This window comes from Vipera ursinii (assembly GCF_947247035.1).
Source record: "Vipera ursinii genome assembly, chromosome: 6".
Classification (NCBI taxonomy): domain Eukaryota; kingdom Metazoa; phylum Chordata; class Lepidosauria; order Squamata; family Viperidae; genus Vipera; species Vipera ursinii.
Genome location: NC_139515.1, coordinates 88,549,475 through 88,571,862, shown reverse-complemented (window position 1 = coordinate 88,571,862; position 22,388 = coordinate 88,549,475). Strand labels below are relative to the sequence as shown.

Below are 22,388 nucleotides of genomic sequence, written 5' to 3'. Positions count from 1 at the left end.
AGATTTCTTTCGGGGTGGGGAGGGGAATCTCTTACCTGTCTGCCCATCACAGGTGTAGAAACGGCCCGTGTGGGGAGCTAGGAGGCATCCTAAAAATTATTCCAAAGTTAAGCCAAGGAGGGGGAAAAAAAAAAGTTTGACACGCAACTTCCACGTTTCTCTTTTTCCCTCCCGGAATCTTCTCGGCAAGTCTGTGAATTTGAAGGACGGTTGTACCAGGACCGGGAGACGTTCTCGCCTGCCGAGGGAGGCCCCTGCCTGCAGTGCCAGTGCTTGGTGAGTAGCCCGTGATGGGAGAACTGGTCAGTCTGGGCAGGGGGCCGAATTGTGAGAGCAGAGGCCGGAATAACACAACAGAATAATAGAATGACAGAGTTGGAAGGGACCTCGGAGGTCTTCCAGTCCAACCCCCTGCTCAGGCAGGAGACCCTGTAGACCGTTTCAGGCAAATGGTTAACCAATTTCTCCAGAGATGGAGCACCCACCACTTCTGGTGGCAAGCTGTTCCACCGGTTAATTGTCCTCGCTGCCAGGAAATTCCTCCTTAGTTCCAGGTTGCTTCTCTCCTTGATCAGTTTTCCATCTGTTGCTTCTTGTCCGGCCTTTTGGCACCTTTGGAGAATAAATTCACACACACACACACACACACACACACACCCCGCTTCTTTATTTACTACTCAGGAAGTATGGACTTCAACTCCCAGAATCCCACAGCCAGCTAGTGAATAAATGCAAGAATCTTTAACATGATGTTTCTCAACCTTGGCAGGTTTTTAAGAGGGGTGGACTTCAACTCCCAGAATCCCCCAGCCAGCTAGTGAATAATTGCAAGACTCTTGGCTGGCTGGGGGATTCTGGGAGTTGTAGTCCACCCCTCTTAAACTTCCTGAGTGGCTCTGTTGTGCTTCCGTGCCAGCCTGTGATCCCGGCAGCTGAGTCCGGGGAATCAGAGGAGGAGGAGGAGGACGTGCCTGGGGAGCCATCAGAGTCAGAGGAAGGCTCTGATGAGTTACCAGACTTACAAAGTGAGGAAGAACCTGGCCCTTCCACTCGTGGTCAAGCTGAGAGCCAGCTGTGCTGGCAGGCTGAGTCAGACTGGGAGGAGGAGGCACAGCTGGAAGACCTCAGAGACACTCGTAAATGCAGACAGGTCACACGAGTAAATCAGAGGGAGGCAATGGGGCGACTCCAGGGCAGAAGGAGAAAGCAGTGAGAAGCCACGCCTTGGGGGCTGCGTAACAAAAAGGGAATGTGTGGGCAGGGCTGGTTACTGGAGGCAACCCTTTGGAAAGAACTTCTGTGCCCAGAGATGATGGTCTGTTTATTTTACCAGTGAGTTATTTCTTGTTTTGGCTCCTGCTCCGTTCTGTTTGTGGACAAGGTCTGTAACTTCAACAAAAGGGGTTTATTTATCCAGTCTACTGCTAAATTAGGGGTTGCCTTGTGAAGTAACAAGGAGGTACGTAGGCTGGGACATAAGAGGCTCAGGCAATTCTCTCTCTTTTCTGCACTCAGGATGGGCATGTCCGTTGCCAGGAGGAAGCCTGCCCCCCAACGCCATGCCCCCGGCCCCTCCAGGACCCCAAACGCTGCTGCCCGGTGTGCACAGGTGACCGTCAGAGAGGAACTGGGAAGAGGGAAAGGGGCCCTTGACCACTTTGCTCTTCATTTCCTCACCTGGAGCGGAGTGGGCTCCACCGGCTCCAATTGGACCGTGACGTCCTGCGGCATGCAACTTGGCTCACTTGTTTGAGTCATCTCCAGGGCTTGTTGCAGAACACCTGGAATGGACTAATGAAGCCCGAAGGCCCCCTTAATCCCTTTCACGTGATAAGTAGTCCTTGTCCGTTCGAAGTTACAACGGCACTGAAAAATGTGACTTACGACCGTTTTTCACACTTAACGACTGTTGCCACCTTCCCACGGTCATGTGATAAAAATTCAGATGCTTGGCAACTGGTTCACATTTATGACGGGTGTGGGGGAGGCCAGATTCACTTAACGGCTGTGTTACTCACTGAACAAAAGCGGCAATTCGCTTAACAACCCTGCTGAGAAAGGTCGTAAAAGGGGGCCACGTTCACTCAACGAATGTCTTGCTTAGCGATGGAAATTTGGGGCTCAGTTTTGGTCGTACGTCGAGGATCACCTGTACTTTGGATTCTCGATAGGTTAATTCGATAGTGACCTCAAAGAAGCGGTTTTGCTTCTGCCAGGTAGCCACCATTCTGCATCATAAACTGGGATTCATGGCTTATGCAACTGGCCTGGCATTTCGCACAAGGCCGTTTGCTATTCAACTCTGCGAAATGTTGCAGGGAAAATAGGAGGAGTAAAGTACGTCCGATGCATTCGCCGCCTTAACTTATTTGTATAAATAATACAGGTAGTCCGCCACTTATCAATCATTCGTTTAGTGACCGCTGTAAGTCGCTTTTTTTCAGCGCCGTTGCAAACTCGAACAGTTGCTAAACAAACGTGGGTGGTAAGTCCAGGATGACCCATATGGCATCTCATGTGAATGCGGCCCCCGGTGTCCATCCCCAAACATTGAAACGTGGGGAGCGAGGTGGTGGGAAGGGAATCCAGGTTTGTGTTTTACAGCCTGGCCAGGATGAAACCCAGTTTGACTCAATTGGTCTCTTGCCTGGCAACCGTCAGTGTGTGTTTTCGAGGGCCTTGAGCATGAAGACGGCACTGAGTGGGCGCCGGCGGGCGATCCGTGCAGGGCCTGCACCTGCCACCAGGGGGAGACGGTGTGCCGTGCTCTCCAGTGCCCCCCTGTGGCCTGCCAGCATCCAGCCCGGCTTCTCGGTGAGTGCTTTTGTGTCCCCCTCCCCCCCCCAAACCACAGGGCCCTCCCCTCTGGGATCGATGGCGCTCAAGCCGGTTGCAGTTAGAAGAAAAATAAAAGCGGGGCTGGCAGGATTAGGGGGGGCTGGCCAACAACCGGCTCCTGGCTTTGTCGTGGTCAGAAAAAAAATAATCAAACTAACATTAAAGAAAACAAAGAAAGGAAAAGTGACTTTTGGGGGAGAAGGAAGAAAGAGAGCATTCCTAATTTCTAAGAAAGCATACTAAAATGGAATTCAGACATTCTTGCATTTCAGGCTTTGTCGTGGTCAGAAAAAAAAATCAAACTAACGTTAGAGAAAATAAAGGAAGGAAAAGAGGCATTTTAGGAGAAGAGGAAAAGACGGCGTCCACTTTTTAAGGAAGCTTGTAGTCAATGATCTAGTACTTAGGCATTTCTTGCGTTTTAATTTCTAATGAACCCCCCCCGCCCCCAGCTTCTATCCCCTAATTCAGTGGTCCTCAGCTTTATTCTCTCTCCCCCACCCCACCCCACCCCCCAAAAAAAACCCCACCGGGTCCTTGTCTCTGGGATCGATGACATTGAACCCCCGTTGCAGGAGGAGGGCACCGAGTAGAAAACGAAAGGGGCTTGGCAGGATTAGGGGCCCTGGCCAAGAGCCTGCTTCAGACTCTGTTGCGATCCAAAATAAAAAAAATCAAGCTAATATTAAAGAAAACAAAGAAAAAAGTGACTTTTGGAGGAGAAAGAAGAAAGGGAGCGTTGGTTTTACACAATCGGATACTACATGAAATTCGGGCATCCTTGCATTTTAGATTTCTAAGAGAGCATTCGTTGTTTTTATATGTGTGTGTGTGTGTGTGTGTATGTATGTATGTGTATGTATGTATGAATGTATATATATATATATATATATATATATATATATATATATATATATATATATATATATATATATATATATATATATATATGTGTAAATTACTAACAAAGAATTAAAGGGAAACTGAAATGCATTTCTGACTCATTAGTCGTCATCAGCCAGCCATACCCTTCTGAGATTCGAACCATGGGCTGATTGCATATGAGGCAGTGTTATTTGCCTCTAAGCCACAAGGTCTCTCTCGCTCTGTTAGCTTTTTTTCTGCAAGGGAAGATATGTTTCAAATGTTAACTCTTTAGATTACCTTGCTAGGCCCCAAACATGGGGCCTAGCAAGGTAATCTAAAGAGTTAACATTTGAAACATATCTTCCCTTGCAGAAAAAAAGCTAACAGAGCGAGAGAGACCTTGTGGCTTAGAGGCAAATAACACTGCCTCATATGCAATCAGCCCATGGTTCGAATCTCAGAAGGGTATGGCTGGCTGATGACGACTAATGAGTCAGAAATGCATTTCAGTTTCCCTTTAATTCTTTGTTAATAATTTACACAAATATAGGAATTGTCCGGTGTGACTACTGCCTGTTCGATAGCCTTCAAGATAGGCTGAAAACAGGAAATAAAGATTTGCCCCATGTTTGGGGCCTAGCAAGGTAATCTAAAGAGTTAACATTTGAAACATATCTTCCCTTGCAGAAAAAAAGCTAACAGAGCGAGAGAGACCTTGTGGCTTAGAGGCAAATAACACTGCCTCATATGCAATCAGCCCATGGTTCGAATCTCAGAAGGGTATGGCTGGCTGATGACGACTAATGAGTCAGAAATGCATTTCAGTTTCCCTTTAATTCTTTGTTAGTAATTTACACAAATATAGGAATTGTCCGGTGTGACTACTGCCTGTTCGATAGCCTTCAAGATAGGCTGAAAACAGGAAATAAAGATTTGCCCCATGTTTGGGGCCTAGCAAGGTAATCTAAAGAGTTAACATTTGAAACATATCTTCCCTTGCAGAAAAAAAGCTAACAGAGCGAGAGAGACCTTGTGGCTTAGAGGCAAATAACACTGCCTCATATGCAATCAGCCCATGGTTCGAATCTCAGAAGGGTATGGCTGGCTGATGACGACTAATGAGTCAGAAATGCATTTCAGTTTCCCTTTAATTCTTTGTTAGTAATTTACACAAATATAGGAATTGTCCGGTGTGACTACTGCCTGTTCGATAGCCTTCAAGATAGGCTGAAAACAGGAAATAAAGATTTGCCCCATGTTTGGGGCCTAGCAAGGTAATCTAAAGAGTTAACATTTGAAACATATCTTCCCTTGCAGAAAAAAAGCTAACAGAGCGAGAGAGACCTTGTGGCTTAGAGGCAAATAACACTGCCTCATATGCAATCAGCCCATGGTTCGAATCTCAGAAGGGTATGGCTGGCTGATGACGACTAATGAGTCAGAAATGCATTTCAGTTTCCCTTTAATTCTTTGTTAGTAATTTACACAAATATAGGAATTGTCCGGTGTGACTACTGCCTGTTCGATAGCCTTCAAGATAGGCTGAAAACAGGAAATAAAGATTTGCCCCATGTTTGGGGCCTAGCAAGGTAATCTAAAGAGTTAACATTTGAAACATATCTTCCCTTGCAGAAAAAAAGCTAACAGAGCGAGAGAGACCTTGTGGCTTAGAGGCAAATAACACTGCCTCATATGCAATCAGCCCATGGTTCGAATCTCAGAAGGGTATGGCTGGCTGATGACGACTAATGAGTCAGAAATGCATTTCAGTTTCCCTTTAATTCTTTGTTAGTAATTTACACAAATATAGGAATTGTCCGGTGTGACTACTGCCTGTTCGATAGCCTTCAAGATAGGCTGAAAACAGGAAATAAAGATTTGCCCCATGTTTGGGGCCTAGCAAGGTAATCTAAAGAGTTAACATTTGAAACATATCTTCCCTTGCAGAAAAAAAGCTAACAGAGCGAGAGAGACCTTGTGGCTTAGAGGCAAATAACACTGCCTCATATGCAATCAGCCCATGGTTCGAATCTCAGAAGGGTATGGCTGGCTGATGACGACTAATGAGTCAGAAATGCATTTCAGTTTCCCTTTAATTCTTTGTTAGTAATTTACACAAATATAGGAATTGTCCGGTGTGACTACTGCCTGTTCGATAGCCTTCAAGATAGGCTGAAAACAGGAAATAAAGATTTGCCCCATGTTTGGGGCCTAGCAAGGTAATCTAAAGAGTTAACATTTGAAACATATATATATATATATATATATATATATATATATATATATATATATATATATATATATATATATATATATATATATATAAAAAATCTTATACTAAAATGGAATTCGGACGTTCTTGCGTTTCAGTGTCTTAAGAGATGATCCGTAAAAATAAAAAAAAGGCTTGCGCTAAACAACGTCATTCTAGACCTTCTTGCATTTCAGTTTCTATGACGGGGTCTTCCAGCTTGGCCCTTTGATGACTTGTGGACTTCAACTCCCAGAATTCCTCAGCCAGGCACGCTGGGAGTTGGAGTCCTCAGCCAGGCAATTCTGGGAGTTGGAGTCCACAAGTCATCAAAGGGCCAAGCTGGAAGACCCCTCTTCTAAGAGATTGTTCATTTTAAAAAAATTAAAAATAAAATCTTGCACTAAATAATATTTAGACATTCTTCCCTTTCGGTTTCTAAGGGACCCTCTCCTCCTCTTCTCCCCCCTGATTTGGTGCTCCCCCAGCTTTATTTATTTGCTTTATTTCTTGCATTGATATGCTACCTGTCGCGCTGTCGAAGCGACAAGTACGCCGCGGTGCTGTGTCTCACCGTCTGGGTGGGAACGAGCGCTCGGCTGTTGGAAATTTAGACGTAGGCCGAGGGTCTCCCTTGCACCGGGGGTCTTAGCACCCTGCCCTCTGCCTCCTTGAAGGTGCCTGCTGCCCCCAGTGCCACCAGTGTCTCTACAACCAGCGCCTCTACAGCCACGGCCAAGAATTTGCCGATCCGGACAATCCCTGCCAGAGTTGCCAGTGCAAGGTGAGACCCCCCCCCTCAGCTCCGACCCGGGGAAGATACCCCCCAAATTCTCCTGCCCTCCTTCAGTTGCCTGGCAGCCCAAATCCTTAAACTGCCACCCCCAAACTCAACCATCCTTTCGTTGGTTCCTTTGGGGAGGGGGGGTGTCTCTAATTCCTCTAATTGGTTCTCATGGGCATCCATGGAGGGGGAAGCATCCTGATGTTATCGCACAGCAGAGACGATGCAATTTGAACGGGGCTGGTCTGAAGGCACTGCCCGTGTCACTGGCATGACGACATGCGTGATGCCGGTAGGGTCTCTACCATAGGACCTGCCTGCACTGTCTTTCTGGCCCTGTTGCTCACGGCCTTGCTACATTTAGGCAAAGCAACATCCAGGTTAGTGGAAGAGCAAAGGACATGTCTGCACTATTATCTGGGCTAATGTGAAGCACGCAAAATGTTACAGAGGCTTAATATCGTTTGTATTTGGGCTGTGAATTGTCATAAGAACAAAAACGCTGCAGGGGTAATTTTTCATTCCAGAAAGGTCAAAAGGACCATCATAATTTAACAATGGAATGGAATAGAGAATAGAATAGAACGGAACGGAACAGAACAGAACAAAACAGGAATAGAATAGAATAGAATAGAATAGAATAGAATAGAATAGAATAGAATAGAATAGAATAGAATAGAATAGAATAGAATAGAATAGAATAGAATAGAATAGAATAGAATAGAATAGAATAGAATAGAAAATATGGAATGGAATGGAATGGAATGGAATGGAATGGAATAGAATAGAATAGAATAGAATAGAATAGAATAGAATAGAATAGAATAGAATAGAATAGAATAGAATAGAATAGAATAGAATAGAATAGAATAGAATAGAATAGAAAATATGGAATGGAATGGAATGGAATGGAATAGAATAGAATAGAATAGAATAGAATAGAATAGAATAGAATAGAATAGAATAGAATAGAATAGAAGAATAGAAAGAATAGAATAGAATAGAATAGAATAGAATAGAATAGAAGAATAGAAAGAATAGAATAGAATAGAATAGAATAGAATAGAATAGAATAGAATAGAATAGGCCAAGTGTGATCAGACACAAAAGGAATTTGTCTCCAGTGAAGAAGCTCGCAGTCTACATACAAACAATAAAGTAATAACAATCATAATGATGATACCAATAAAAGAAGGTAGCAGAAAAGATGAGAAGGATAATAGCGATAAAAGCTTATTTGCCTCCGTTGGAGCTTCCCCAAAGGCTCTAGATTAGATGGAAGAGGAGCAGAATCAGAGGGTCCTTCGGATCTGAATCCCCGTCCGTCTCCTCTCTTGCAGGGGGGCACCGTCCACTGCTCCCCCACCGTTTGCCCACCCGTGACCTGCCCCCACCCAGAGCGGAGGCCTGGATCCTGCTGCCCTACCTGCCCAGGTGAGTAACGGTGGAGAATCGATGAGGCACCTTCCACCTCTTGCTTTATTTCTATGGAATTCCAGTTTTGGAGGGAAGGAAGGAAGGAAGGAAGGAAGGAAGGAAGGAAGGAAGGAAGGAAGGAAGGAAGGAGAGAGAGAAGAGAAGAAAAGGAAGGAAGGAAGGAAGGAAGGAAGGAAGGAAGGAGAGGGAAGGAAGGAAGGAGAGAGGGAAGAAAGGAGGGAAGGGAGGGAGGGAAGAGAAGGGAGGGAGGAAGGAAGGAAGGAGAGAGGGAAGAGAAGGGAAGGAGGAAGAGGAGAAGGAGGAAAAGGAAGGAAGGAAGCTTTGCTCTTCATCATCTGTAACTTTAATCTCTTTTTATATTGATAATGGTTTTTATAGGTCTACTCCTGACTATACTGTAAACCACCCAGAGGACTGTAATAAATCAGTACATAAAAATAAGGGGAGGGAGAGTCGAATAGCGGTGTGTATGTGAGGGTCAACACTGACTTCCCCTCCTTCCTCCCCCCCCCTCCCCCCCCCGTTTAGGCTGCCTTCACGAGAGCCAGGTGGTGCCAGACGGGGAGGCAGCCCCCAACCCGCTGGATCCGTGCCAGGCCTGCGTCTGCTCCGGGGGGGAGCTGGTCTGCACCCCACGGAAGTGCCCGGCTCCCCTCTGCGCCCACCCCTTGCCGGGCTCCTGCTGCCAAAACAACTGCAATGGTAGGATGGCAGAATCTCCCAGGGTCCTGCCCGATGTGCAACGCCCAATAAACCCCACACCGAAGTGGAGGTTTAATTAATCGGAATAGAGCTGGAAGGGACCATGGAGGTCTTCTAGTCCAACCCCCCTGCTCAAGCAGGAGAGCGTTTACCATTTCAGACCAATGGTTGTCCAGTCTCTGTTTGAAAGCCTCCAGTGATGGAGCACCCACGACTTCTGGTGGCAAGCTGTTCCACTGGCTAATTGTCCTCACTCTTAGGATGTTTCTCCTTAATTCCAGGCTGCTTCTCTCTTTGGTCAGTTTCCAACTATTGTTTCTCGTCCTGCCCTCTGGTGCTTTGGAGAATAATTTGACCCCCTCCTCTTCTTTTGTGGCAGCCCCTCAGATACTGGAACGCTGCTATCTTGTCTCCCCTATTTCTTCTTTTCTTTAGACTAGCCCACGGGTCGGCAACCCACGGCTCCGGAGCCGCATGCAGCTCTTTGAGCCGTCTCCTGCGGCTCCCAGCCGCCCGGTGCGCACGCACCTCTTCGAACGGGCAGTGGTGCGCGCGCACCTCTCCAAATGGAGAGTGGCACCGCCCATTTGGAGAGGTGCGCGCGTACCTCCGCACGAACGGGCAGCGGCGCCGCTCTTTGAGAAAGCTGCCGCGGCACGTTTGCAGACGGGCCGTTGCCGTCGCACAACCGGGAACCGGTTCCATCACACATAAAAAAAATGGCAACCGTGCGCGTCCGCGCATGTGCAAGAAAAACCATTTTGCGCATGCGTCAAACATTTTTTGCGCATGCGCGTGCATGGACACACGCACGCGGCTCCCACTTTTTTTATGTGTGATGGAACCGGTTCCCAGTGGCTCTTTTCCTTTTTCAGGTTGCCGACCCCTGGACTAGCCAGACCCAAATCCCACAGTCGTTCTTCGTATGTTTTAGTCTCCAGGCCAAAACTGGCTGCAGGATTCCAGTATTTGCGTCATCTTGATTCTATGCCTCTGTTTATGCAACCCAGGATTGTGTTAGCTTTTTTGGCTGCCGCCGCACACTGCTGGCTCATGGTCAAGCGATCGTCCACCAGGACTCCGAGGCCCATCTCCCAGTGGCTGTTTTTGAGCCAGGTCTCACCTCATCTGTACTTAAACCTTTGATTTTTCCTGTCTAAATGTAAAACTGTGCTTTTCTCCACATTGCACCTCATTTTGTTGCATAGGGTCCATTGTTCAAGCTTGTCAAGATCTGTTTGGATCCCGAGTTTGTCTTCTGGGGTCTTGGCTACTCCCGCCAGTTTGGTGTCATCTGCAAATTTGATGAGTTCTGTTAGGTGTTTAGTGCCAGCCATTGGCAGTTCCCCAAAAGGGTCATCAGATGGAGGCAAAGAGGCTTCTTTGCTTCCACTGATGAGCCAAGGGTCTCGGACCCTACAGCCCCATTGGTGAGAGTGTTTTATGGTCAAGGAGGGGCCAAGACCCCCCATAAATACCTCTGCACGAGGGGCTGTCCTTTGTTCTAGCTTCTAGCTTCTAGTCTCCATTTCCTCCTTCTAGTTCTTAGTCCTTCTTTTAGTCATGTAATGTTAGCTTGTTTTATTTTATTTCTCTCTCACATGCAGGCATGAATGCTTTCATGCCAAGTATTTCTTTCTCTTTGATCTATCTTGAATAAAGCTAAATATGATTGCATCTCTGCGTGATGCCTTTGCTTGGAAGCTCCTTTAACGATTCATCGTGAGAAAACCTCACAAGTTGGTAGGCAGAGCATGGTTTAAAGGAAAGCTTCCAAGCTTGCAGAAAATTTGAAACTGAAATGGATGGCCGGAGATCCCAGATCGTTACCAGAAGTCATCGATCGAAGACAGCCTCCCCGCCTACATCCATGACTTCAGTTCCTGAGGCAACCTCAGCTACAGATGAAAGCGCAAATGACCTTCATCCCGTCAGAGGATCCAGCAGAGCGTCCAGGACCCCTTCACATGCCTCTCTACAACTGAACGCCACAGAGGAGAGCATACAAGGTTTGCAAACTGTCCAAGGCTGCTCAGATGCTGCAGAGACGGACCTGGCTGAGACCAAACGCCGCGTGAGTAAACTGACTGCACAGGAACGTGAAGAGCTGCTTAAAGAGATCCTTGCAATGCAGGGGAAAGGGAGGGGGAAGGCAGCCCAGGAAACCGAAGAGACCACGAGGCTCCCAAATATGGCGCCTGCCACCCTTAGTGACCCCGGGACCCCAGGGCTTTTGGCGGGAACCCCCCCTCCCAGCTGTGAGCTACAGCTTCCGGGGGCAAGCGGAAACAAGATGGCTCCGCCCACGTGGTCTGGCACAGGAAACAAGATGGCGGCCCCCACACGGTCTAACAAAGACTTGACTTCTTTAAGTCTGGAAAGCCAGCAATCTCTGGCTTCCAACCAAAATAGCCTGCAGTCACTGGCATCCAGCCTGAATGACATGCAATTCCTGGCATCCGAGCAAGACAGCATGCATATTCCTGATTTCTCCCCCCCACAAAGCCTTAAATGCTATGATAGCAATGAGATCTGCCCAGCCAAAACTGTTACAACGGCTCTCCAGACAGCAATGCAAGCTCTGGCCACTGCCTTAGAGGCTAGCAAGACGGCGGCCACACAGACGTCGGGGGTGCCTACCCTCCCTCCAAGGCCTCCCATCCTCTCCCCAGAGCCCAACTGCCGGGGGGAATCCAGCCTGCAGCCTCCCAACAATCAACCCCTGCGGCCTCCCACCTTCTCTTCAGGTCTTCAGAACCAGCAATGGGCTCCTCAAGGCAAGCCAGGCAATGATGAAAATCCATGTGGTTTTAATTCTCGGGAGGATCCATTCAAACAACCCCGGGCTGGTAAATCTGGGCTCCGCCCCCCCAATGCCTCATGGGAAGAAGGGAGAAACCCTGAACAACGCCCTCCCCCTGATCACATGGTCTCCGGGCACGCCCATATGGAATTGCTAAATAAGCAACAAGAAAAAAGAGTGTCCCCTTTCAATGCAGAAACAGCTTCAGGAGTAAGCGTTTTTCCGCTTCCTTTTACATCAATGCCCATCTCAGAATTTTTTAAATATGGGTCTGAGTTTCTGGTCACAGACCTACCTAGTGATTTTAAAAAACTGCAAATAGCAGGAGAAAATTATAGCAGTTGGAGTAAAGATATACAGCTATATCTCTTAAAGCATGGGATTCTACAGATGGTTCGAAAACCACCCCCTTCCCCATGGGGACGTCAAGAAGAGCTGCTACACTTGCAGGCTTATTCTGCTCTACTCAGTTCCCTGGATAATAACTTGTTCCCTAGTATCCCAGCTGGTCTCAGAGCTGCTCAGGTCTGGGATCTGTTATTCAAATTATTCAACAGCGATACCATTGGTTCCATCACCAGATATACAACTGAGCTTTATACAACCAAACTGAAATTTGGTGCCAGCATGCCTGAACATCTTGCAAAACTAAAGGCACTCAGGGCAGAATTGATTTCCAGAGATTTTCCTGTGTCTGATGTGAGCATGCTCTCTATAATTTTCACTTCTCTAGACAGGAGTTGGAGCAATTTCATTGTTTCACTCGAAGCTGTCAAGAGGGAAGACATAAATCTGTCCTACCTCACAGGGAGACTGATTGAAGAAGATCAGAGAAGGAGAAATGCTGGAGAATACGCTAGAGTCACCACTCAGCAAGCCAGAAGGGGGCGCCACAACTCAGAGCAAATTAATGCTCTGCTTAAATGTTTCATCTGTGGCTCTGAGGAGCACCTCAAGAAAGACTGCCCCCATCAACATCAAGCCCCTAAACGTGGTCCCAATCAAGTAAGAGGGAAGGGGCAAGTAAGGGGGCGTGGCAGGGGCAAAGGACATTCACTGCATACTTGTTCCCTCACCCCCACAACAAAGGCTGATAGCTCCACTGACTTATGGTTACTGGACTCTGGAGCTTCTTCTCACATTACTAATATGAGTCAAGGTTTTAAAAGGTTAAAGAAAATTACCTCATCTGTCAAGGTTGCAAACGGTGATACTGCCTCAGTTGTTGGGGAGGGTTTCGTTTCTCTACCTGGACTTGGGAAAGTAGAGGGTGTCTTGCGCGCGCCTTCTATAGCCAACAACCTTTTGAGCATCACCAAATTGTGTGACGATGACAAAGTGGAAGTCCTATTTCGCAAGGGGGGAGGTCATGTCACCCGAGACCAGAAGGTCATTGGAGATATTACAATAATAAATGGCTTGCCATATTTTTCTCCCAAGGCACCACAACCTGCCCCAAGGCTTTCCAAGGGCAGTGTGGGCAAGGAGCCTGAATCTCAGCAGGCACCTACACCACCACTCAAAGCAACCAGAGCCAAGAGAGTGTCCATGGGAAAGCCAATGCACAATAAGTGCGTCCACCTCATGCACAGAAGGCTAGGACATGCAAGCTTCCCTGTAGTTAAAAAGATGGGAGAGTTTGCTGAGGGAGTCCAGCTCAAGGACTGTGACGTGTTTCTGGACTGTGCCATTTGCAAGAAAACAAAGAGGAAGGCTGCTCCTATACGAAAGGTGTCATCCCGTAAGACTCAATTCCCTTACCAACTAGTACATGTTGATTTGGTTGGGCCTTTTACACCATCCCTAGGAAAGAAAAGGTATTTTCTCACTGCCGTTGATGATTTTTCACGTTACGGTCATGTGTATACTCTCACAGAGAAATCTGAAGCCTTTGACGCCATAAAGTCGCTGTACAACTTCGTAGAGACCCAGTACAAGACCAAGATCGCACAATTGCAGAGCGATCGCGGGGCTGAGTTCATGTCTCAGAAGTTCCAGGACTGGGTAAGGCATAAGGGCATCCGCCATTTTCTAACTGCACCGTTCACCCCGTCGCAAAATGGTGTAGCTGAGAAAAGGAATGGAATCCTGCAAACCATGATGCGTAGTCTGATTGCAGACGCGGGTGTCGCAGAATCATACTGGGGGGAGGCAATTCATTATGCCAATTACACTTTAAACCGCACCTGGAGCAGTGTTGTGAACCAGACCCCATATTTCCTGGTTCACGGTAGGAAACCAAATCTGGCACATTTGCGTGTGTTTGGTTCCTATGCATGGGTGCATATCCCCAAGCAGCTACGGAAGAAGGGGAAACCTGTTTCCCAGAGACTAAGGTTCTTGGGCTATGCTCCTGGCTCCAAGGCCTATCGTTTCCTGGGAGAAGGGGGCAGGCCTGTGACTTCCCAATCTGCCTCTTTCGAAGAGGATTCCAATTGGACCCAGATCCACTCAAATGATCTGAGCCCATATGCCAACCGACCCAGCAAGGACACACCGACCGCGACATCACCAGAGGCGACCTCGTACCCTGCCACCGACGAAAGTGAGGAACAAGATGAAGATGCGTCCAGTCCCACGGAGGAAGACACGCCATCTTCACCCCCAGCGACACCTCAGAGACCCGCGGAAGAAAAGAGCGGTGAGTGGCAGAAGGTAAGGAGGTCAAAGCGGTCCAACAAAGGGGTCCCACCAAAGAGAATTGACATTGGCCACATAGCGTCTGTCAACAGCGTTGTGGTCACCCCAAAATCCTTCTCTGACATCCAGGAGCTGCCCATCGAAGAGCAAGAGAAATGGCAGCTCGCGATGGAGAAGGAAATGCAGAGCCTGAAACAACTTAAGGTCTTCACCCCCCAGCAACCTCCAAAGGAGAGGAAAGTCATTGGCACAAGGTGGGTTTACAAGGCAAAACCACTTGCCAATGGCCTCTACCTGTATAAGGCCCGTTTGGTAGCCCAGGGCTTCGCTCAGCGTTATATGGAGGACTACTCGGAGACTTACTCTCCAACCGTTCGGGCAGAGAGCGTCAAGGCCGCCCTCGTGACTGCAGCCGCTCTGGGAGAAGAAGTCTTCCAATTCGACATCCAGACGGCTTACCTCCACGCCAACTTGGACCGGCAGATCTACGTGAGGGCCCCACCTGGCTACCAGCAAGAAGGGGAAAATACATGGTTGCTTCACAAAGGGTTATATGGTCTTAAGCAGTCAGGGAAATTATGGTATGACTGTCTTAAAAAGAGTTTAGAACGAGTTGGTTTTCATACATCTAATGCAGATCAATGTGTTTTCACACGCAATTCCAAGGGTACCACAGAACGGGTGTTAGTTTATGTGGATGATCTATTATATGTAGGGCCAAACAAGAAAGGGTGTGATGAATTTGCCAAGGCCCTGGAAGAAAAATTTACTCTGAAGTCTTTGGGGCGGGTTGACAAGTACTTGGGTGTGCATATTTTGGCCACTAAAGGGGGGTTCGCTCTATCTCAAAAAGAAAAGATAGAGGAATTACTGGCCAAATGCAAAATGACAGAATCTAATCCTACGCATAGCCCAATGCAAACCGATTTTTACAACCACACCCATAAGGACGGTCCTGAGTTCACAGATAACACGCTTTACAGATCTGTGATTGGCTCCTTGCTATACATCAGCAATTGGAGCAGACCTGACATAACTTTAGCTGTGAATCTATTGTCCAGGCATGTGGAACACCCAAAGCAATTCCACTGGACTGCTGTTAAAAGGGTGCTTAGATACCTAAAGGGCACAGCTGATGCCCTCCTTATGCTAGAACCAGAGAAGGGGAAGACGGCCCAGCTCTCCGCTTACTCAGACGCAGACTGGGCTGGCGACACCAAAACTAGACGGAGCACTTCCGGTTTCCTCATATTGCTAAATGGCTGCCCAGTACATTGGAATGTTAGGCAGCAAAAATTTATTTCTTGCTCCACGGCCGAGGCTGAATATGCCAGCCTGTCAGACACGGCCAATGATTTGACTTGGTTCAATGAGCTGATAACAAACATCTGGGCATCTCCCCCTCTGCCCATCCAAATTCTAGAGGACAACACAGCTGCCATTGCAATCTCGGAGGCTTATGCAGTAGGATCTAGATCTCGCCATATAGACATACGCTACAAAAATGTCAGGCAGCTTACCAAAAAGGGTTTTATACATGTTGAGCACTGTAATACAGCTGACCAGATAGCTGATCTGTTTACCAAACCTGTTCCCATTGACCGGCACAACCTTCTGTGTAAGCGTTTGTGTTTGGCCTTCTGAATGTTTTCATACATGTCTATGACACCTGCTCGGCCCTTACATACATTCACTGGTCCCTGTCATTGGCTGGCAAGAAGGGGAATTGTTAGGTGTTTAGTGCCAGCCATTGGCAGTTCCCCAAAAGGGTCATCAGATGGAGGCAAAGAGGTTTCTTCGCTTCCACTGATGAGCCAAGGGTCTCAGACCCACAGCCCCATTGGTGAGAGTGTTTTATGGTCAAGGAGGGGCCAAGACCCCCCATAAATACCTCTGCACGAGGGGCTGCTCTTTGTTCTAGTCTGCAGTTCTAGTTTCTACTTCTAGTTCTATCTCTACTCCTAACCTCTATTTAGTCATGTAATACTAGCTTGTTTTGTTTTATTTTATTTCTCTCTTACATGCAGGCATGAATGCTTTCATGCCAAGTATTTCTTTCTCTTTGATCTATCTTGAATAAAGCTAAATATGATTGCATCTCTGCGTGATGCCTTTGCTTGGAAGCTCCTTTAACGATTCATCGTGAGAAAACCTCACAAGTTCTCCTTCAATTCCCTCATCTAAGTCCTTGATGAAGATATTGAAGAGTTTATTGGGCCTAAGACGGAGCCTTGTGGTCCCCGGCTGCTTACTTCTCATCTGAGTTGCCCTTTTTGTAACGTGGTGACCAAAACTGTGTGCTGTATTCCAGGCGTGGTCTTACTAAGGCTTTGTAAAGCAGTACTAGTACTTTACGTGGTGTTGATTCCTTTAAGATTCTGTCTACTTTTAGGTCTCTTCTGAGAGGCCCGGAGAAGGCAACTGAGCACGTGCAGAGTGCCAAAGCCCACCCATTTCCCATTTGTGTGCTTCCTTTGGAACGCCCACTCCCCCTTTAAAAAATCCTCAATTTGCATCTTTTTTTCTCTCTTCCCTTTTCCTGCAAAAATAACGCTGCCGATTTGTCTGAAATGCTCTCCTGCTCGAGCAGGGGGGGGGTTGGACTAGAAGACCTCTGAGGTCCCTTCAGACTGTGTGATTCTGTTTGTTTGTTTTTTTCTTTTCAATCCAGGCTGCAGCTACGCCGGAAAAGAATACCCCAACGGAGCAGAGTTCCCCCACCCCACCGACCGCTGCCGGCAGTGTCACTGCATTGTGAGTGCCCAGCGGTGGCAAGGGAAGTTGGCAGCCTCCACCTAGTGGGTCGCTCCTGGGCCAGCGGGTGGGGTGGGCTACATGACCTCGAGGGTGCCCGTTAAATCGAGAAGAGATGCCAGCACCATTCCCTTCCTTTCCCTCCCTCCCTTTTGCAGAACGGCCACGTGCAGTGCCTCTCCCGTCGGTGCCCGCCCTTGCTCTGCCCCGAGCCCACCGTGAGACCCCAGCAGTGCTGCCCCCAGTGTCCAGGTAGCCCCCCCCTCTTTTAGCGCCTCACCCCAACGACGGCCTGGGCGCCCACTGCCAAGTGGGTCACCTAGGAGGGGCCCAAGGAGGAAAAGGGACCATGCCACCCTTTTGACAGCCCCCCTCCCCTTTTATAGCCCCTCCAGCTGCCTGCCTGTACCTGGGGGTCTCCTACAAACACCTGGAGCGGTTCTATGACCCATCGGAGCAGTGCCGCAACTGCGTTTGCGCCAACGGCACCATCACCTGCCAGCGACAGCCCTGCGCGCCGGTCCGGTGCTCCCACCCGCTGCAGCAGGGATGTTGCCGCACCTGCGATGGTAACGGGTGACCCCTGCCCACAGAAGAGAATAAGAGAGTTGGGAGGGACCCTGGAGGTCATCTAGTCCAACCCCCTGCTCAGGCAGGAAACCCTTTACCATTCCAGACAAAGGGCTGTCCAGTCTCTTCTTAAAAACCTCTAGTACTAATCAATCAATCAATCAGAATAGAGCTGAAAGGGACCCTGGAGGTCATCTAGTCCAACCCCCTGCTCAAGCAGGAAACCCTTTACCATTCCAGACAAAGGGTTGTCCAGTCTCTTCTTTAAAAACCTCCAGTGTTCACAACATCCCCGGAGTCCCAGCCCTGGGGGAGAGGGGGCCCCCCTCGCTCATTCGACTTCAAGGAAGGGTCCCCAAGCAGGTTGCATCCCACATCTGACCACATGAGCTGTGGTGGCGCAGTGGTTAGAGTGCAGCATTGCAGGCTAATTCTGCCGGCTGTCAGCAGTTTGGCAGTTCGATCCTGACCAGCTAAAAGGTCGACTCAGCCTTCCGTCCTTCCGAAGTCGGCAAAATGAGCACCCAGATTGTTGGGGCCAAATAGGTTGACTTTGTAAACTGCTTAGAGAATTTGTAAAAGCACTACAAAGCGGTATATAAGTGCTATTGCTAAGTCGGAAGGAAGGAAGGAAGGAAGGAAGGAAGGAAGGAAGGAAGGAAGGAAGGAAGGAAGGAAGGAAGGAAGGAAGGAACAACCCTGACGGTGCAGTGCTGAGAATGCAGCATTGCAGGCTAACTCACTGCCCACTGCCAGGTGTTCGATCCTGACCGGCTAAAAGATCGACTCAGCCTTCCGTCCATCCGAGGTCAGTAAAATGAGCACCAGTGGGGGGTGCCGTTGGTCCAGGCAGGGCGTTGTGTTGTTACAAACACCAAAGCAACACGGTGTTAAATCAGGGGTGTCCGGCAGTGTGTTCAGAGACTCGCCCCGCTTGTGCCAACCTGTTAGGCAAGCTTAGGATCTCCCGTTTGAGCAGGGGGCTAGACTAGAAGACCTCCAAGGTCCCTTTTCCAGCTCTATCCTGATTCCGATTCCGAAAGGTCTCGTGGACACCCGGGGTGGGAGGCATCAACTGCAGGACCTCATCGGCATAAGGTTGGCCCAGATTACATATAATCCTTGACTTACAACCATCCATTTACTGACCATTCCACAACGGCACTGAAAAAGGTGACTTACGACCGTTTTTCACTCTTATGACCGTTGCAGCGTCCCCACGGTCACGGGAGTGAATTTCGGACGCTTGGCAACCGACTCCTGTTTATGACGGTCCCAGCGTCCCCTTTGGCGACCTCCTGATGGACAAAGTCAATGGGGCAAAACCAATTTCACCCCAACCATCGTGTCACTAACCGCTGCACTGATTCACTTAAGAACGGTGTCAAGAAAGGTCGCGAAAGGGGGCAAAATTGAACAAGGGAGAATTTGGGCTCCCCTGAGGTCATAAGCCGAGGACTAGGTATGTGTCGCGGGTAGCCTCGATTTCGTTCGTTTAGTGTCCGTTCAAAGTTACGCCGGCACTGGAAAAAAAGCGACCCAGGACCGTTCCTCACCCTCGTGACCATCGTGGCGTCCCCGTGGTGGGGGGATCCAAATTGGCAGGATAAATTTGGGCTGAATTGTTGTCGTAAGTCAGGGACTACTTACTCCTGTGCTACTTCTCCCAGAGGAGAGGGCATTCATTCACATCCACGGTGCCGGGGGGGCTGTCCTGCCCACCCGTTCTTCAGCTTCACCAGCCCTTCTCTGCCCCTCCCCCTTCCAGGCTGCCTCTACCAGGGCAAGGAGCTGCCCAATGGGGAGCAGTTTGCAGACCCCCGAGACCCCTGCCGCCTCTGCTCCTGCTGGGAAGGGAGTGTCACCTGCAAAGCCAAGACTTGCCCTCCAGCCGCGTGCCCCTTCCCGGTGCCCGGGCCTTGCTGCAAGAGCTGCGAAGGTAGACGGGAGGGGGGTGGTCCTGGGGGGGCGGGGGAGTGGGCCTGCCTCCAGGGAAGGGGTCTTGTTTGGGATCTGGCCGGAACCACGCAGGGCCACGTTATCCGAACCTCCTGACTCGGGGGGGGGGCGGCCTGGGGGCCTTTTGGTTGAACCTCTCAAATGAATGTGGTTGAGTGATTAAGGCACCGGGCCAAAAGTGGGAGACCAGGAGACGGTGAATTCTAGTTCTCCCTTAGGCGTGGAAGCCATGGGGTGACTTTGGGCCAATCACCAGGAGAAGGTGACTTCTAGTCCCACCTTAGTCACAAAAACCGGTTGGATGTCTTTGGGCCATTCACCAGGAGATGGTGAATTCTAGTTCTCCCTTAGGCATGGAAGCCATGGGGTGACTTTGGCCCAATCACTAGGAGAAGGTGAGTTCTAGTCCCACCTTAGTCACAAAAGCCGGTTGGATGTCTTTGGGCCATTCGCCAGGAGACGGTGAATTCTAGTTCTCCCTTAGGCATGGAAGCCAGGGGTGACTTTGGCCCAATCACTAGGAGAAGGTGAGTTCTAGTCCCACCTTAGTCACAAAAGCCGGTTGGATGTCTTTGGGCCATTCGCCAGGAGACGGTGAATTCTAGTTCTCCCTTAGGCATGGAAGCCATGGGGTGACTTTGGCCCGATCACTAGGAGAAGGTGAGTTCTAGTCCCACCTTAGTCACAAAAGCCGGTTGGATGTCTTTGGGCCATTCGCCAGGAGACGGTGAATTCTAGTTCTCCCTTAGGCATGGAAGCCATGGGGTGACTTTGGCCCGATCACTAGGAGAAGGTGAGTTCTAGTCCCACCTTAGTCACAAAAGCCGGTTGGATGTCTTTGGGCCAGTCACCAGGAGACGGGAGGTGACGAAGGAGTGGGTGCCCGCCAGGAGGGCCCACGAGTCCAGGGATGGGTGTAACCGGAGCACAACCTGGAGTTGTGCAAAACACTTCTTGAGCCAGAGAAGAAGGGGAGTCACAACGCATCCTGCCTTCCTGTGCCGACGGAGCAGGTGGACGTCACAGGGCGGAGTCGGCCCGTCAGACAGATCCCATCCTCATCGGAGCAGAGGGGATCCTGCGGGACCCACCCACCCACCCCTCTGCTGATCCCGGTGCCGTAACCGCCGAGGAAGACCCACCGGGTGAGGTCCGGAGCAACCTTCTCTTCCCTCACTTTCCTAAGGGTGCGAGTACGTCTCCCAGCGTTACCTGAACGGGCAGGAGTTCCCGGACCCCCAAGACCCCTGCGGGCTCTGCTCCTGCCTGGACGGCCTGGTCACCTGCACGAAGAAACTCTGTTTCCAGGCGCCCTGCAGCCACCCTTTCCGGGCGCCCGGCCGGTGCTGTCCTACCTGCCACGGTGAGGTCCGAGGGGCGGGAGAGGGCAGGAGAACGTGGGAAGCGTGGTTGTCCGCAAGGAAATGGGGTGGACAATGACCTCGCTGACCTTTGGGGTTGGAGCTGTCCTCACACCCCACCCTCAACCACCCCCCTTGGCTTATGACCACAACAGACCCCCAACATTTCCAGTCTCTAAGCCAGAGAGTTGTTAAGTGAGCCTTGCCCCGTTTTACGACCTTTCTTGCCACCGTCGTTAAGCGAATCACCACCATTTTTAAGTGAGCAACACGGTTGTGAAGTGAATCGCTGGAATTGCTAAGCGAGTAACATGGTCCTTAAGTGAACCCAGCTTCTTCCGTCGTCCTTGCTGGTCAGAAGGTCGCAAAAGGGGATCACATCAAACACACACACACACACACACACACACACTGGAACACACTGCGACCGTCCTAAATGCGAGTCAGTTGCCAGGCGTCTGAATTTTGATCACCCTGTCCTTTGGAAGGCTGTAGCAGTTGTCAAGGGTGAAAAACGGTCACGGGTCCCTTTTTTTCAGTGCCGTCGTAGCTTTGAACGGTCCCTAAACGAACTGTCGTAACTTGAGGACTATCTGTACTTAAGCCTCTGATGCAATCGCGGCCCGCAAATTGCCGCGTAAAAACACGGAGGGACTCAAAGTGGAAATGACCCCTGAAATGCAAATTCCGTCACCGATTTTCTGAAAAGGCATAAGCAGACCCACCCACCCAACCCCCCGTGTGAGGTGAGATGGGCGACTTCTCAATTGGATAAATAGAATAAAATTTAAAAAATAATAATCGGCACCTGCCATCAGCTGCAGCTCGCTTCTCCAGAGGCAAATTTCATTCGATGATGGCCAGAGTTTTGTCAGGCACCGTTTGTGTCGTCAGACACACCCTAAAGCCGCTCTGTGCATCTGATGAAGTGACCTGTGGTTCACCAAAGTTGGCACCTCCAAGTAGAACCTCTTAGTCAGAAAAGAGGCTACGCAGAGTCCTGAATTCTAGCAAGAGAACCGGCAACGTCCCCCTTGCCCCTGACTCTCAAGGGAGGCTTTACTCAGACATCTCCTATCCGGGCAGCGCTCGATCCATTCCCCCCCCCCCGGCCTACGATATCCTTTTCCTCCCAAGACGTGCCAGGGGCAATGCCCTCCCCAGGTGCCTGGCCCCCTGGCAGCAGCCCCGCCCGATCCCAGGGCTCCGGTGAGCCTCCACTAACCGCTCTGCCTCTCGCCAGATAGACTGCGCCTTTCATGGGGTCACTGTTGCCAATGGCCAGAGCGTCCCTGACCCAGCAGACCCTCTGTGTTCTGAGTGCACCTGTCAGGTGAGTGTGGCGGTGGCCAGGAGCAGGTGGGGGAAAGATGGGAGGGAGAGAAAGAAAGAGAGAGAAAGAAAGAATGAAAAAAGAAGGAA

At 49.6% G+C, this 22,388-nt stretch overlaps 1 protein-coding gene and 1 long non-coding RNA gene across 2 annotated transcripts in view; one reads left to right on the top strand and one right to left on the bottom strand.

Annotated features, from left to right (window-relative positions):
* The window catches only part of LOC310642465, a 477,812-nt gene that overhangs the window by 156,130 nt on the left and 299,294 nt on the right, over positions 1-22,388 (bottom strand). The gene's annotated exons all lie outside the window — the stretch shown is intronic.
* The window catches only part of KCP (kielin cysteine rich BMP regulator), a gene marked incomplete at both ends in the record, with an annotated part of 64,615 nt that overhangs the window by 20,562 nt on the left and 21,665 nt on the right, over positions 1-22,388 (top strand). The window contains 12 exons of the mRNA XM_083366584.1: positions 191-276; positions 1,516-1,609; positions 2,662-2,814; positions 6,634-6,740; positions 8,081-8,174; positions 8,706-8,879; positions 16,994-17,076; positions 17,235-17,328; positions 17,463-17,645; positions 19,415-19,585; positions 20,792-20,968; positions 22,214-22,299. Coding sequence (XP_083222710.1) covers positions 191-276; positions 1,516-1,609; positions 2,662-2,814; positions 6,634-6,740; positions 8,081-8,174; positions 8,706-8,879; positions 16,994-17,076; positions 17,235-17,328; positions 17,463-17,645; positions 19,415-19,585; positions 20,792-20,968; positions 22,214-22,299 — 1,502 coding nt within the window. The remainder of the gene's footprint in view (positions 1-190; positions 277-1,515; positions 1,610-2,661; positions 2,815-6,633; positions 6,741-8,080; positions 8,175-8,705; positions 8,880-16,993; positions 17,077-17,234; positions 17,329-17,462; positions 17,646-19,414; positions 19,586-20,791; positions 20,969-22,213; positions 22,300-22,388) is intronic.